Source organism: Musca autumnalis, unplaced genomic scaffold (assembly GCF_047663935.1).
Source record: "Musca autumnalis isolate F117 unplaced genomic scaffold, ASM4766393v1 scaffold_1, whole genome shotgun sequence".
Lineage (NCBI taxonomy): Eukaryota > Metazoa > Arthropoda > Insecta > Diptera > Muscidae > Musca > Musca autumnalis.
This window is the reverse complement of record NW_027411644.1, coordinates 206,685,015-206,700,829: the sequence shown is the minus strand read 5'-3', so window position 1 is coordinate 206,700,829 and position 15,815 is coordinate 206,685,015. Positions and strand designations below refer to the sequence as shown.

Genomic DNA, 15,815 nt, shown 5'->3' with positions numbered 1-15,815 from the left:
ATAAAGCGATTTAGCGATGTGCGTCCGTCCATTAAAAATTGTAAACAAGCTTAAGGCCGCAATTATGGACCGATTGTAACGAATTTTTTTAAGGAGGGTTCGGGCCAGAATAGTAATGATTAGCTTTTGGTGATGATCGTGAAATGTTCAGGGAATGAAATGGACCAAAAACAAAATTTTAACCAATTTTGTAGCGGCTCTGCAGGTCAAAATAATTACCCGCAAAATTTTAAACAAAGTTTGAATTTATGATGAAGAAGAAGCGTACAAACCAACGTGAAGATCAAATAATACTTAGCGGGTTAAATGGACTGAAACTTTTGTGTGAAATTGGTAAAAATTTCAATAACGTAGCGGTTAAACAACGGAAGCAGTAGTACTACATAAGTGGGTTTCATTACATTTTAGTTTGTGTGAACTAAATTTTCCTTTCCTGCTACAAAAATGTCTTTGTCATGGTAGATAACTTTTTGGTTGTGGTCATAAGTATTATACATTACATCTCTGATATTTGATAATTAAATTTTCACAATCATTGAAAAGAAGTTCCGTGGAGAGCGATTGTCCAGGGATAGTGGTATAGGGTATCCCATGGTCGGCTCCCTCCTACCATAGACTTTTCTTACTTTTTTTTTATTTTTTAGTGTGGCACAATGATATAGAATAAAATGTGTTGTTTTCTTCGAAGAAATTCATGTAAATATTTATTAAAAAATAACTAAGAAATCTAGAATATTGAAACTTCGAGAAGTGTTGCATTACATGAAGGGCATCAACATATATTTATTTGAAAAAAAAAATTGCAGGATGCATTCAAAGGATTTTTTTATGATTCAATTTTTCAAGGACATTTTTGATGTCTATTTATAATTATTAATTTATAATTATTATATAAAGCCTATACTCTCCCCTTTAATTTGACACCAACATCAGCACCGTACGACGAGTACAAGTATTTAAAATATTTTTTTGAAAAATGTTGACCTTGAAATTTGTATGTCCTATAAAAGGTCAAAACGAATAGAAATCGAAAAATATCAAAATGCCATTTTACTCCATTTTGCCTGTACTTTCAAACGTATATAGTCCGGTACAAGTGTAACAAAATTTTTTGAAAATTGTCGGACGGCGTAATATTTTGGAGGTTCCGTTATATAGACCTATGTTCACAATTTTTGGTGGAAAAGATTTTCGTGACTGTAGGAAACCTCAAATGTCGAATTACGGTAAGTTCCGTCAAAACATGTAGCTAAAACCATCAAAGTATCGAAAATCAGGAGGTACCGTTATATAGGCGCTACACCCAAACATGAACCTATGCTTAAATTGTTTGACGAATAAATTTTGTGATCAGAGGGAACCTGAAATATAAAATTACGGATAGTTCAAAAATCCAAGCAAATATCGGGAGGTACCGTTATATGGGCCTACACCAAAACATAGACCTATGTTGACAATTTTCGTGGAGAAGTTTAGTGCGCAGCTGGAACCTCAAGTGTCAAATTACATATATTTCGGTCAACAAATGTAGCCAAAATCCTCAAAATACCCAAAATGGGGAGGTATCGCTATATGGCGCATATACGAAGACATTGGCTTATATCAAAAATTTTTATGGAGAAGTGTTGCGACCACTGAGAATCCCAAATGTAAAATAACATCAAATTTGATTAAAATTTGTAGCTAAAATCCTCACAATACCGAAAATCGTGACGAACCTTTAACTGGGGGCTATACCAAAACGTGGGCCGTAGTTATGGAAAACTATGTCGGGTGCAAAAATATAGCGATTGCAACAGAGGGACAGACGGACATGCTTAAATCTACTCAGAATGTTATCCTGATCAAGAATATATGTATGTACTTTATAGCATCTCAAATGATTATTCCAATGCGCTACAAACGGAAAAATAAACTAAAAATACCCACCATAGTATGCTGGAGGATATAAAGACGGCAGATGTCAGGAGTTCACGACTAAATTGAGAACAGGGGGATGCTCCAAAGGAGAAAATTATTTCCATGTCTTTAGAAGCGGCAAAGAGGATAAGATCTCCTGAAGAACACAACACCACTAAACGAACGAGAACGACAATGTGAGCTCGGACATGAAGAGGGTGAGCCCGACAATACAGTCTTCCGGAACTACTGGAGACTCCATAAAGAAATCCCGCACCTTACCGAAGAGAAAGCAACTAAGCCGTCATCTACTTACGCCAAGGTTACCAAAAAGTATTACAGGGACAAACTGTGGTTTACGGTTAGGTTACACAGATCACCAGAAAGCCATGGAGAACAAGGTAAAAGACAAAAATTTGGGCCACATTCTTCAATGACGTGGACGAATAAAAATAATAATCTTCGGTGAGCTTATAGGGACCTTCTACAGTACCAATTTGGGAAAGTGGAAAATTGAAGCTGGCAAGAAGGACGAAATACCTCACCTGACAAATATGGCGGTATAAGTCAAGTGGTATACCTGCAAACTCGAGACGGAGCGCATGATCACATGATTTTGTCCAAAATTTGGCCTTCGTAATATATAAGCTCGATGATGGGCCATATCAGTCCACTCATTCCGGTACCTCCCCCAAAAGAGTTCGAAAATGTTCGGAAAAATTGTACGAACGATTACTTTTAAAGGTAGTAACCGATTTGGTCCATACCATCACACATCGTGATGATGAGGTTCCAGACAAAGATGAGGTTCCACATAAAAGTTCAAATATGTTCGGAAAAATTGTGCGCACGACAACTCTTGAATGGAGTGACCGATATCTACCAGATATAGATCTGGTTCGAATATGACCTATATTTGTCCACTCCTTCGGAAAAGTTCACTTTAAGACCTGCTCTCGAATCATTATGATTTTTGGTGGAAAAACTTCCATTCGCTGCCTCAATTACGACGGTAAAAGTTTTTTTAGGGCCAAGTCATACTTCTTGAGAAAACAGCCCGAAGGGTGTAAAAAATCCCTATGGCACCATATGTAGAGACTGGAGAGCACGATAACCCTCGAACTTATCAACCGATTTGGTCCAAAAGTTGGTCAACGTCATATTTTGTTCAAACGTAGTTTCAGTTCGAAGATGGGAAACAACTTCCGGTACTTCCCCCAATATTTAAAATTTGTCGATAAAATGGTATGTATGGACGGGGCAACCAATTTGGTCCAAAGTTTGGATATCCTAATATTTTGTCAAAATTTAGTTTAACTTCTAAAATGGCCCATATCGGTCATCTCCTTATGGTACCTTCCCCACAAAAGTTCAACATTTGTGTCTCAAATCCTTTGGAATTGTATACCCATGCGATTTGTTGTGGTCCTATTTACAGCGATATTATGTTTTCCGTGGACAAGTCTATGCTTCCTGGCATACTGGTCCAAAAGTTATACGGTGATTCACTGAAATGATGAAAATTTCAATTCACATATTCTGAGGGTATATCTCTGTCGGCAAAGCCGACTGATACTTTTTTACTTGTTTCAACATCTACGGTTATAAAATCAGAGAAGTGACTCAAAGAAATCAAGTGTATTTTTGTCTTTCATGGACTGGAAGAAAAAAAGTTCGTTCATTTCTGCTACAGTTAAAACAAAATTTCAGAAAACAGTATTCGCTGTATTCGCTTTTTAATTTAATTTAAAATTTTCCACAAAAAATAATTTCAAAGTGGTATGTATGTGACCTATTTCATATTAAGTGAAATGAACGTCATGTCATTGTGAAGAAGTCGAAAACTCCTCACCCTAGTGTACAATGTTTTCTATGTGGAAATTAAGTGAATTTATGCATTTTCTGAAAAACCATTCTCTACATTCGTTCTTAAAATCTAAAAAAGACATAATATCCCGCGAATGATAAATATTTGTATATGTACATTGTGTATTCGCAATGAGGTCCATATGTGCTCGTATCTACAAAGGAAAATGTACATAGCATCCAAAGAGTTTTGGGTAAATGATCAGGTACGATCAGGTAACATTAAGTGAAAAAGGTATTATTTTTTGATAAAAACAAACAACACATTTTTATATTTACTTACCATATTTGCTGCTTTCTATTGATTTCCTTTTGCGATGTTTGTGGAATTATTTTTACGTAATACTGCTCCGCGAATGGACACAATTTTTAAATATTTTTTAATGCGTTGTTAAGCGCTTTTATATCGAGCGATTTTACACTTTTGAATATTTTTCTTATTTATGCAAGCACTGTGAAAATAATTATTTTTTTTTATATTTCTTTAAAGGAAACTTTTCGATGTTGTTAAGATTTGCTATACGCGTACATGCATGCATTGCATGCAGACATGAGTGTTTAATATGTACATATGGATATGTACATACAGTATGTACATTACCAAACTACCTCAATATGTGCTACTGCTTTTGCTTATGCCACAATTTACCATTAGGCCGAAAGGAAGAAATCTTTAGAATAGCAACAAAAACACTCCCTATCATAGAAGTTCGTTGCGTGGCAAGATGTTTTTTAAGTCAACCAGCAATGGTACCAAAACACACACACCAAGAGGGTAACTTAACTAATAACAAAGTTTTTTTTTATTTACTAAGGTAAACTTAATCTTGTTGTTTATGGCAGCTAGTAATTTTACAAAAAAGAACAAGAAACACACAATCTCTTATGCCTTCTTGCAATGGAATTTCTAATTTGTAAGGAACTTTGTTTTTGCTGAAAACTGCAAAGGAGCTGATGGTTCAATGTTTACATAGTAATTTTTTTAAACATATACATACATACATTTATAATACACGGGAATACTTTGGTTAAAGCTACCGAATGGACACAAAGAGTACAAAGAGTACACAAAAATACCGTTGACCACACTCCCTGCAGATTCGACCACTTTAAAATGGTCGAAGCCTGCCAATAGTAATTTTGTAGTTAACATACTTAAATATATGTTTTCTAACCACATAAAATCCTAAAAAGGATTTCCCAAGGTGTAGTGAAAACTAAACACATGGCATCGATATTTGCACGCACACACACCTACACAACTCTATTTACATGTTTGTGTTTTTCGAGTTAAACTACATTTGCACGAACATTAAAAATATATCAAATTTGGTTTGACACCAGAGATGGCCAATGTGAAACAGTGACGTATTTGTCATAAATTTCCGACGTATAAACATATGTATAAAACGTCGTATACCTTACAAAGTATTTGGATTTTTGATAATAGAAAATGTGATGGTCTCATATTTCTATATGCATGTCTGTGGATGGCCTGAATTGAAATTGAGTGAAACAAGTAAAAAAGTATCAGTAGGGTAAGCCGACAGAGATATAACCTCAGCCTGTAACGTAACAAAAAGAAGCAAACACAATATGGGGTGTTTTTCCAAAGCATTACTGTTGTAATGAGTTTTGCTTGAATTATATAGAAATAAAGTTTAATACATATTCGCGAATAGGTCTCAATCTGAATGGGTGACGTAGGTGATTAAAGATACCAAGCAACGTTCTTGACCGGCTTTAACATGGCAAAGCGCAGTAACCCTCACCTAGAAAACGCATCCTACTATGAAAAAACAAAGGAAAGGAAAAACAAACCCCTCTAAAGTTGACGACCCCCGCAAACGTTTTAGGGACCATGATCTGCGAATTTGCACCTGGAGAAGGTGAAGTTTACGCATTGGCAGATGTAACTGAAAATTACAAGGCTGGCATATAAGAAATACGATGGATTGGGAAAGGTGTCACAACAACACCTAAAGGTATTATAGGTGTCATGACACAAAGCATGAGTCTGGTTGGGGATTTGTAAAACATCTGGTCTCCAGCTTCACTCCAATGAATGAAGATCTTCCTACAATTCGAATAAAAGTAAAATTCTTCAACATCAGTTTTATTTGCGCTCATGATCCAACCGAAGACAAGGATGAACAGACCAAATATATATTCTACGAGCGCTTATAGGAAACAGATGATCGTTACCCTGCCCGTGACATTAAAATTATTCCAGTCGATTTTAAAGCCAAAATTGGAGAGGAGAATATTTTTGACCCAACAGTCGGGAAATACATTCTCCACAGTGAAACATCTGACAAAATAAGAAGATGATGGACTTCGCAGTTAGCAGTACCAGATTTAAGCATCTCGATATTCATAAGGGCACATGGCTGTCTCCAGATCAAAGAACAAGAAATCAATTTGATCACGATATGATAGATGGAAGACATTCATCGAGGGTGTTGGATGTACGATCGTTCGGAGGAACAAATATAGACTCAAACCACTACCTTGTTGCACCAAAGGTACGTACCCGTCTAAACATTGCAAATAAAAAACGAACAAATACAACGCGGAAGTTGAACATCGGTTGGCTGCAAACACAACAGATAGTCACATCATATTCCACTCAACTAGCCCAATTGCTTAATGAAATCACTCCACGCCCCAATGACATATCAGCACAATGGCAAAGTATTGGCAACTCCATGCAAACAACCGCAAAATCCACACTTTGATACCAGAGACCTCCACTGAATCCATGGTATGACCAGGAGTGTGGTGCTGCCACCGAAGAGAAAAATGAGGCTTATTGGGCTACTCTACAATCAGTAGCAACACGTAGTGGACGAAAGAGATATCGGGAAAAAGGAGAAAAAAAAAAGAGAACTGGAAAAGCGGGAGTGTGAAAAAATCGAGATGTACAGGAACCAGAATGATGTCCGAATGTTCTACCAAAGAGGGAAACATCAAACTTATGGCTTTGGTATAGGAACATCCACTTGCAGAGGCCAACAACGTAATTTGGTATCTGATATAGATAGTGTGCTCCGAATATGGAAACTGCATTTTTCCAAACTGTTGGTATCCAATAGTACCGAAGACGACGAAGATACTATAGATCCAATTCCTGAAAATCGTATTGAATGTATACCTCCCAGCCAAGATGAGGTAAAGACAATAAAACAATACGTAATATGCCTGAAGAATAATAAATCAGTAGGAAACGATGACTTACCAGCCGAGCTGTTCAAAGCAGTAGGAGACACGCTGATAAGGTGTATACATCAGTACGTTAGCACCACCTGGCAGGAAGAACAAGTACCTGATGAATGGAACCTTAGCATCCTGTGCCCTGTCCACAAGAAAGGAGATAATACTGTATGCTTTAACTATAGGGGCATAAGTCTTCTCACTATTGCCTATAAGATAGTGTCAGGGATATTGTGCGAACGACTAATGCCTATGGTCAATGAAATAATTGGGCCATACCAATGCGGCTTTAGACATGGCAAATACACCATTAACCAGATATTTACCCTGCGGCAAATCCTGGAGAAGACCCAAGAGATGCAGATCGACACTTACCACCTTTTTGTTGATTACAAAGCAGCCTTCGACAGCCCCCTAGGTTCAAAGTCATTCCAAGTCATGTCTCTCGGCAAAGCTCATTCGGCTTTGTAAAATGACATTAACTGATACTAGATCCTCAGTTAAAATAGGAAATAACCTCTCCGATGAGTTTAGTTTCAAACAAGGTGACAGCCTTTCGTGGGACCTAGTCAGTACACTGCTGGAACAGATTATACTTTAAAAAGAGGGTCTGGCGGTAAACGGCGAGAATACCAAGTTTATGGTGTCGACGCACAATGCGTCCATAGAGCTAGGACCAACAGTAGAAGTTGGTTCCTATAACTTTGAGATAGTAAACAAACACAACAAACAGCATCAGTTCAAGAATTGTATTGGCCAACAGTTGCTACTTTGGCTTAAAAGTAAGCAGTTTAAAAACAAAGCCACATCTCGTTAAACAAAAACAACGCTTTACAAAACACTGATACTATCCGTGCTAACTTATGGTTCCGAAGACTGGTTACTTGCGCAAGCAGATAAGGCAGTGCTTGGTGTGTTTATGAGAAAAAATCTTCGAAAGATCTACGGACCAATCTGTGTTGACGGTGTATATCGACGTCGCACAGTGTTGCCGCTTCCATACAAAGGTGGACAAAAATAGAAGGAGTTGACCTAGGTTGATGAATTTTTGCACAAGTACTTATAAGGGCATAGGAATGAAAAATTTCAACTTTGGTCCATATCGGTTCAGATTTGGATATAGCCCCCATATATATCTTTTCCCGATTTTGCTATAACTCGAATTATAGCAAAATCGGGGAAGATATATATGGGAGCTATATTCTAATCTGAACCGATCAGGGGCCTAAGCAAATATCACACATACAATTTGAAGGCTATTCGATTAAAATTGACCGAGTTATAGCAAAATCGGGGAAAGATATATATGGGGGTTATATCCAAATCTGAACCGATTTTTGTGAAAATCGTGTTAGCTATCCAGGGGTCTAAGAAAATAACACGTACTAAATTTGAAGGCTATCCAATCAAAATTGAACAAGTTGTAGCAAAATCGAGAAAAGATATATATGTGGGCTATATAAAATCTGAACCGATATATCTCAGAAGGTTGCAGGGATGGGCAGAATGTTTTTACACATTTCGCTTCGGAAGATATGTCCAACTAACGGAATTCAAGAGCCAATGTGGCAATAGGTGGCAATCAAAAGATATACTCTACTAAATATTAAGAATTTATATTTTTTTATCAAATTTAAATTTTTAATTCTTGATAACGGTACTTTGCCCATGTGCAGTTGATGTCAACTTTTTGTACTACAATTTTATATTTATAACCCACCCATCAAATCCCCATCCAAAACTTTTAATATTATCAACAAACCTTTCAGAAAATGTTATTTTAAATGTAGTCTAATTTTCATATGATTATCGCTTTAGATTACCTGGGAAATATTTTTCATATTTAAAGAACTATAACTTCATTATGGGCGCACATATCGACAAAATTCTTTCAGATTCATTGTATCGGATGTGTGTACTGTATGAAAAAAACATAAACATATGTAAAAGATAACATCACATTTTTTGATTTTTGTCCACGCGGCAACACTGTGCGTCGTATAAACCACGAGCTGTATCTGCTATACAACGACATCAGTATAGATAAACGCATCGAGATGCAACGACTGCGTTGGCTAGGCCATATCATAAGAATGAGCGTTGATGAACCCACTAAAAAGACGTATAAAAACGGGCCACATGACGGCACACGTAGAGGTGGCAGGCCAAGGTTTCGATGGAGCAAAAAAGGGAAAGAAAAGATGGAAAAACGCGGTATTCCAAAAAGCAAAGCAACAAACAGAGAGGAATGGAAATCTGTTCTTAGTTCGGCTTATAGGACAAATGTTCTGAAATAGGGTAACTAAGTAATTAAGTAAGGTCTTAAACTAATCCAAAACTTAATGTTTGAACTTTTGTAGGGGAGGTACCGGAAGAATTGGAATGATATATTCCATATAAAACCATGATTTAAATGTGAAAGTCCATCTTCGAATTTCAGACAAGTTTGGAAGAACGTTTAGACCTACGGCCGATAAAAACTATACTGTTGAAATATGAGTCGCGAATTCTACCTGCTGTAAAAACTTCAAAACTATCCTAGAAATGTCCCTGAAATGCACATGTGCGAAACATTTTTAAATGAATTAAGTGTGAATGAAGTATTACGATGCGCAAAGGTTAGACTGATATCGATCAGGTCAAGGTAAGACTGATATCGTATCCATCGTGTATTTTAGTTGGTCACCTTGAAATTCTTAAAGCTTTTAGACCATTTTATCTTTGTAAACAGGATCACAACAAATACTTCTGGTAAAAATTTGGAAAAGATTTTGAATTAGCCCTTAAATTGCACTTTCGTAAAAATGTTTAACTATGGTGAGGTAGGTAGCCGAAGATGTTTTCTAATATTGACCTTCTTGAAACTTGATGTACGTTTTACGATGTTCAAAGTTTCGGACAAATCGTATACTCAATTCGTAAGTTTTCGCGCTCATCAGTCATTTCGATTGGTGCCGGCAGGGGTATTTAGAGCTTATAGGACATTATTTTAGGAAATGTGGATTTGCCCCCGAAGAAAACCCACAACATGCTGCAAAAAATTCCATGTCGATTCGACAGGAACTGCACTTGTACCAAAAATTTTGAAAATTTGTGTGGGAGCTACTCGAAGGATTGGACTGATATACTCGTAGTCCATATTCGAACCTTATCCATGTCTGGAAGAAATATTACGACGTGCAAACTTTGATTACTCCCTTCGAGAGTTATCGTGTACACAATTTTATAGGAAAATTTTAAATGTTGTGGGGGAGGTACCCGAAGAAGTGGACCGATAAATCCCATTTTATACCTTCACCATAGTATTGTATCATGTCCGTCTGTTTTAATCACTCTAGCGTCCGCAATAATTGAGATAGACACCTGAGTGTATTTTTCGCATAGGCAGGTCATGTTCGAAGATGGGCTATATAAGTCCACGTTTTGGTATAGCCCACATGTAACGGTACCACCCAAATTAAGGTATTTTGTGGATTTAAGCTACATTCGCCTCCGAAATTGGCACCAATTCGGCACTTGGAGTTTCAAGATGTCAAAAAAACGTCTGCACCAAAAATGGTGGTGATATATGTTTTCTAACCACATAAAATCTTAAAAAGGATTTCCCAAGGTGTAGTGAAAACTAAACAGATCGAAATTTGCACACACACACCTATATATGTAGCTCTATTTACATGTTTGTGTTTTTCGAGTTAAACTACCTTTGCATGAAAATTAAAAATATATCAAATTGGGTTTGGCACCAGTAATGGCCCGACTAAAACTACATATGACACATTTGTCATAAATTTCCGATGATATTACATATGTATGTAAAAACGTCGGCACCAAAAATGATGGAGATAGGCCCACGTTTTGGTATATGCCCCATATAACGGTACCTCCCGATTTAAAGTATTTTAGCTAAATTTTTTGACCTACACATTATTAGCTGAAATTTTCGGTATTTTGAGGATTTTAGCTACAATTTTTTTACCGAACTAGCTGTAATTTGACACTTGAGGTTTTCAGCTGTCACGCCTCAAATCGTTCACATAGGTATATCCCTCGTATAAAGTTACCAAGAGATTTAAGAAATTTTAAGATACATTTTTTACGAATTTAGGCATTTGGCGTATCCTTGGCCGAACAATATTTGCACCTAACAGGAAACTAATTATTCCCTTTCAGTTCTGAATATTTTACGGTGGAGTTTATAAAAAGTTCGGACCGGCTGAACCTAATGTTTTTTACTTATCGAACTTATTCAAACAAAACCAGTAAGGAAAGGATCAAAGTCGGGCGGGGCCGACTATATGATACCCTACACCACTGTGAATAGGTAAAATATATATAGGAGCTAAATCCAAATGTGAACAGAATACGATATAATTTGGCACTTATATTTCTAGACCAAACACCGTCACACATTCCAAATTTCATCAAAATTAGACATACATAGCGTGTTTGGTGCATCAAATACCTTAAATCGGGCGAAAATATATATGGGAGCTATATCCAAATCCGAACCGATTTCGATAAAATTTGGCACACTTATTTCTAGACCAAATTCCGTTACACATTCCATATTTCATTGAGATCGGACATATATAACGTCTTTCGTGCACCACATACCTAAAATCGGCCAAAAATTTATATGGGAGCTATATCCAAATCTGAACCGATTTTGATATAATTTGGCACACTTATTTCTAGATAAAATTCCGTCACACATTCTAAATTTCATCATAACTGGACAGATTCAGCGTGTTTGGTGCATCAAATACCTCAAATCGGCCGAAAATATATATGGGAACCGATCTGAAATCTGAACCGATCTTCACCAAAAGCAATAGCGTTCTTCATTAGGCCAAAAAAATTATCTTCTTCAATTTTCAGCCAAATCGAACAGTAAATGCGACCTGTACGTTGTGGACGGACGGACGGACATGCATAAATCGACTCAGAAAGTGATTCTATGCATATCCTTAGAAGGAACTATGGGTCTATCTCTTTTCCTTAGGCATGTTACATACAAATGCACTAACACATAATACCCTTACCACAGGGTGGTGTAGGGTATAAAAAATCGACGTTTTGGTATAGCCCATATAGGACTTTCAAGATTGTATCCTCATTTCCCCACCGAAATGACTGAAATTTGGTATTAAGTCTTCTTTGCGACTACAAAACTTTATCCCAAAAATTTGTCAGTACACGTTTTCATATCGCCTCACGATTATCGGAAATTTCAAGGTTTCAGCGTCATTATCAAATCGATGAAATTTGGTATTTAGTCTTCAATGGAGGTATACAACATTCCAGAAGAGAATTTTATAATGTTTTCGACGTTTACAACTTTTCAGAAGTGGAAAATGCGAACCATCTCTTTTTAACGCTCAAAGGAAGAGAAGGTAAAAACTGTGAAAAAAGATTCTTAATCATTATGGAAATCACAAAGGGAAGTAGTCATATACATATGTATGTATGTGTGCGTACTACTTCTTTTGGACGATGAATAAAGTAAATTTAGGTGAGTTAGAAATATGTACGTAGCTAACAAGAAATTCTTGCCATACAAGTAATTATTACGATAACCAACGGCTAACTATGGCTTTGCTACCTCTAATTCGTTCAGCAAAATATGTACTTTCTTCTGCATTGTGAAATAACTTACGTACATACATATATGTTCATATACACATTGATCTTAGTTTTCATCAAAAAACGTGTTCATAATTTATTTATGTTCCTTCGAAGCATATAGTTTATCCTTACCAAAAAAACTTATAAATAAATAGCGTTATCAAATTACAAAAGAACAACGAAACTTTACCAATTTATTTGAAGACATATACTAAGTTCATGGTGGCGAACAGTCATCTCCAAAACCTAAATGATTATTGCAAAAAACACAACAACAACTCACGCAAGAAATTAGGTTTCGTTTTTCTTGCTTTTTTTAAGGGAGTGCCCATGAACTCCCACATATTAGTTAACCAACAGCCATGCAGAATATGTGACAACAATAAATGTGTCCACCCAAACATAATCGCATTTGTCATTATGGGGATCATAAAAATGCTGAAGTCGACATAAATCATGTAAGGATATATTTGTGTTTTCCTGTTTTAGGTTTTTTTCGGGGGTTTTATTTATATTTTGTCGTTGTTTTTTGTGGCCCTCTATGAAATTTGAAGACAATTTTTAAGATATTGTGGCGCATACATGACAATTCTCCACGGTTAGTATATATAATTTTTTTTTTTTGTATTTTCAAGAAGACGCTTATACAGTAAAATGAGTGTCTATTTTATTACTTTAAATTGTATTATTATCTATATTAACTCATTTAACTACTTTAAATAATACATATTCAAATGTCATGTAGGATATGCAAAATATATTTTTGTTAATAATAAAAATGTCGTAAAAAAAGATGAACGTTTCCAGAGGAATATCTATCTCATAATGAACAGTTTTCAGCAGAATAACAATTTTTATCTTCTCAGAAGCGTAAAACACATATTTATTGTTCGATAAACCACAATGGGGAAAGGGTATTTTATTTTATGTTCGTATTTTGGTCCAAAATACAATTCTTCACATCTCGACGAGATACAAATATCCACGTGTGTCCGTCCACACCAAATTGTAAATAAAGTATAGGCCGCAATTATGGACCGATTTGAATGGAGGTGAGGTTCCAACCAGAATAGACACCTATAATTTTTGACGATGATCATAAAATATTTAGTACCCAAAAACAAAATTTTTGGGCTAATTTTGTCGAAATTTCAAAAGAGGTCAAGGCTTGTAGCAAAGAGAAAACCCACAATTTCGTATAATGATTAGACTGTTCCAAAGAGCAAACGTTTTTATATTGAAATGCTCACCCTCCAAATGTTTTCCATTTGATCCAAAAACCTGAAATATAACATTTTATGAAAATAGGTTAACATTACTGGTTACTGACAATTTTGAATCTAATACAAAATATTTGACAAAATATTACAAGGGCTACACTTGGTGCCGTAGGACATTTCACAGTTTTCGGACAACTTTCTCCGAAAATATGTACATTTTTCTGAAAAAACTTGTACCTTCGTAATGGGGGCAGCGAATGGCGTGCAAAGTATGGGCCAACTCAGTTACTGCCTTCGTGAGTTATAATGCGCACAATTCTAGCTTTTAGCTCGGATTTTAGTATTACACAAAACACCTAAAATCGCCCAATTATGCATATACCAGCTATACCAACAACTAATGTTATGTCATCGGATACCCTATATAGTGATTAGCATAATATACTAAGTCGATATAAACAGTCTTTCTGTTGAAATCAAGATGCCACTCACAATATTTAAGATATAGTTTTATAATTTGGTACAGATGGTTCTATTACTACAAGGATGTTTGGTATTCAAAATGGGCTATATCGGTCGACGTTTTGATATAACCTCCATATAATGATACCTCCCGATTTTCGGCATTTTAAAGGTTTCAGCCTCATTATCACACCGATATGGCTGAAATTTGGTATTTAGTCTCAATTGGTATGAAACACTCTTCCAGAGAATTGTCGGTATAGGTCTACGTTTTAATATAGTCCCCAAAACGGCGCTTAATTGAAAAAACAAAACATACTTTTTTCATAATCTGTCTTGACAGGGTTAAAGGAGACAAGATTCTACCTCAGTATTCGAAATAGCAATGTCGTATGTTGTTTACTTTTCTTGTTGCACTGTGTTAAATTTGAGAAATTTTTCAAGTTTTTGTCAGCATAAATTTGGGTGGTTTTGAACCGCTGTAATGTAGTTTTAATTATATAAAACTGTGATTTTTAGTATGGATATATCAAAAAGAGGTAGTTCTCAATAAAATTGTTTTAGCAAAAGTGTTATTGAAATCCGTTTTAAAAACTCGTCCAAGTGTGTACAGATTTTGCATAATTTTGAAATGTATTGGAGTATAACAAAAAAGAGTGTCGAGAAGGTCGTGAGAAATTTCTTTTGTACTTTTCTCTTGATTGTTGCCGTTGGTATAGTGCAAACAAAATTTGCGTCTGTGAAAATAGCATTGGATTAGATTTTTGCATTTTGGGGTTCTTGAGCTCATTTTCTCTATTATTGTTGTACAGTATGTCGTGTTTTGGCTTAATGCCTGAATTCACCCTACATAAGGCAATGTGTGCACGTCCACCATTATGTTATAGTTACTATATATAATGATTTATATGAAATGATGGCGAAGCACAAGGGGTGAAATCGCAAAAAATAGAGATTAATTAAAAAATTAAATTCGGTTTTTGGTATAACTGTGGTTTCATGGTAATATTGTAGAAACTTCTAAGTCTCTAACCAAAATGTCAAGATCATATATTGCAAGGCACATTTATATAACCCAATGATTACACATACAAGTAACTTGCAGACAGTTCTGTATACATATTATAGTCGAAACTTCAATTTTTTCGAACTGACACTTGCATGTGTAAACATTCGGAAAAAATTTGAAGTTACATTCAAAGCACTTACATTGATTACTGACAATTAAATTTAATCGGCAGTGAGGTTGTAAGTTGGTGTGGCACTGAATATGTGTGACTGTATTGGTATTTTTCGAACAGTCACCTGCATGTGTAAACGGGGGGTAAGGTAGAAGTGACAATCAGAAATTTGCTATCATAAAATACTTCTTTTCATCGTAAACGTGTAATAAAAATGAGCTACGACACTTCTGAATGCTTTATATTTACATTTTGATTCAAGTTTGTTATAGTTTAGAGGATTTTCAAAATGTATTTATGTTTTTTAGAACGACCCCATTATTCAATATTTTTTGACTATAACATTGTT

The 15,815-nt window shown here is 35.7% G+C and overlaps 1 protein-coding gene across 16 annotated transcripts in view; it reads right to left on the bottom strand.

The window, feature by feature from the left end:
* Gycbeta100B (guanylate cyclase soluble subunit beta-1-like) overlaps positions 1-15,815 on the bottom strand; it is a 649,167-nt gene that overhangs the window by 614,343 nt on the left and 19,009 nt on the right. For 11 of the 16 annotated variants that reach the window (XM_073959955.1, XM_073959950.1, XM_073959949.1 and 8 more), the window contains one exon: positions 4,049-4,217. In XM_073959955.1, the coding sequence (XP_073816056.1) occupies positions 4,049-4,051 (3 nt within the window). In that variant the 5' untranslated portion in view covers positions 4,052-4,217. Of the gene's footprint in view, positions 1-4,048; positions 4,283-13,853; positions 13,885-15,815 lie in introns of all 16 variants that reach the window. The other 5 variants (XM_073959948.1, XM_073959946.1, XM_073959947.1 and 2 more) reach the window with 2 other exon arrangements.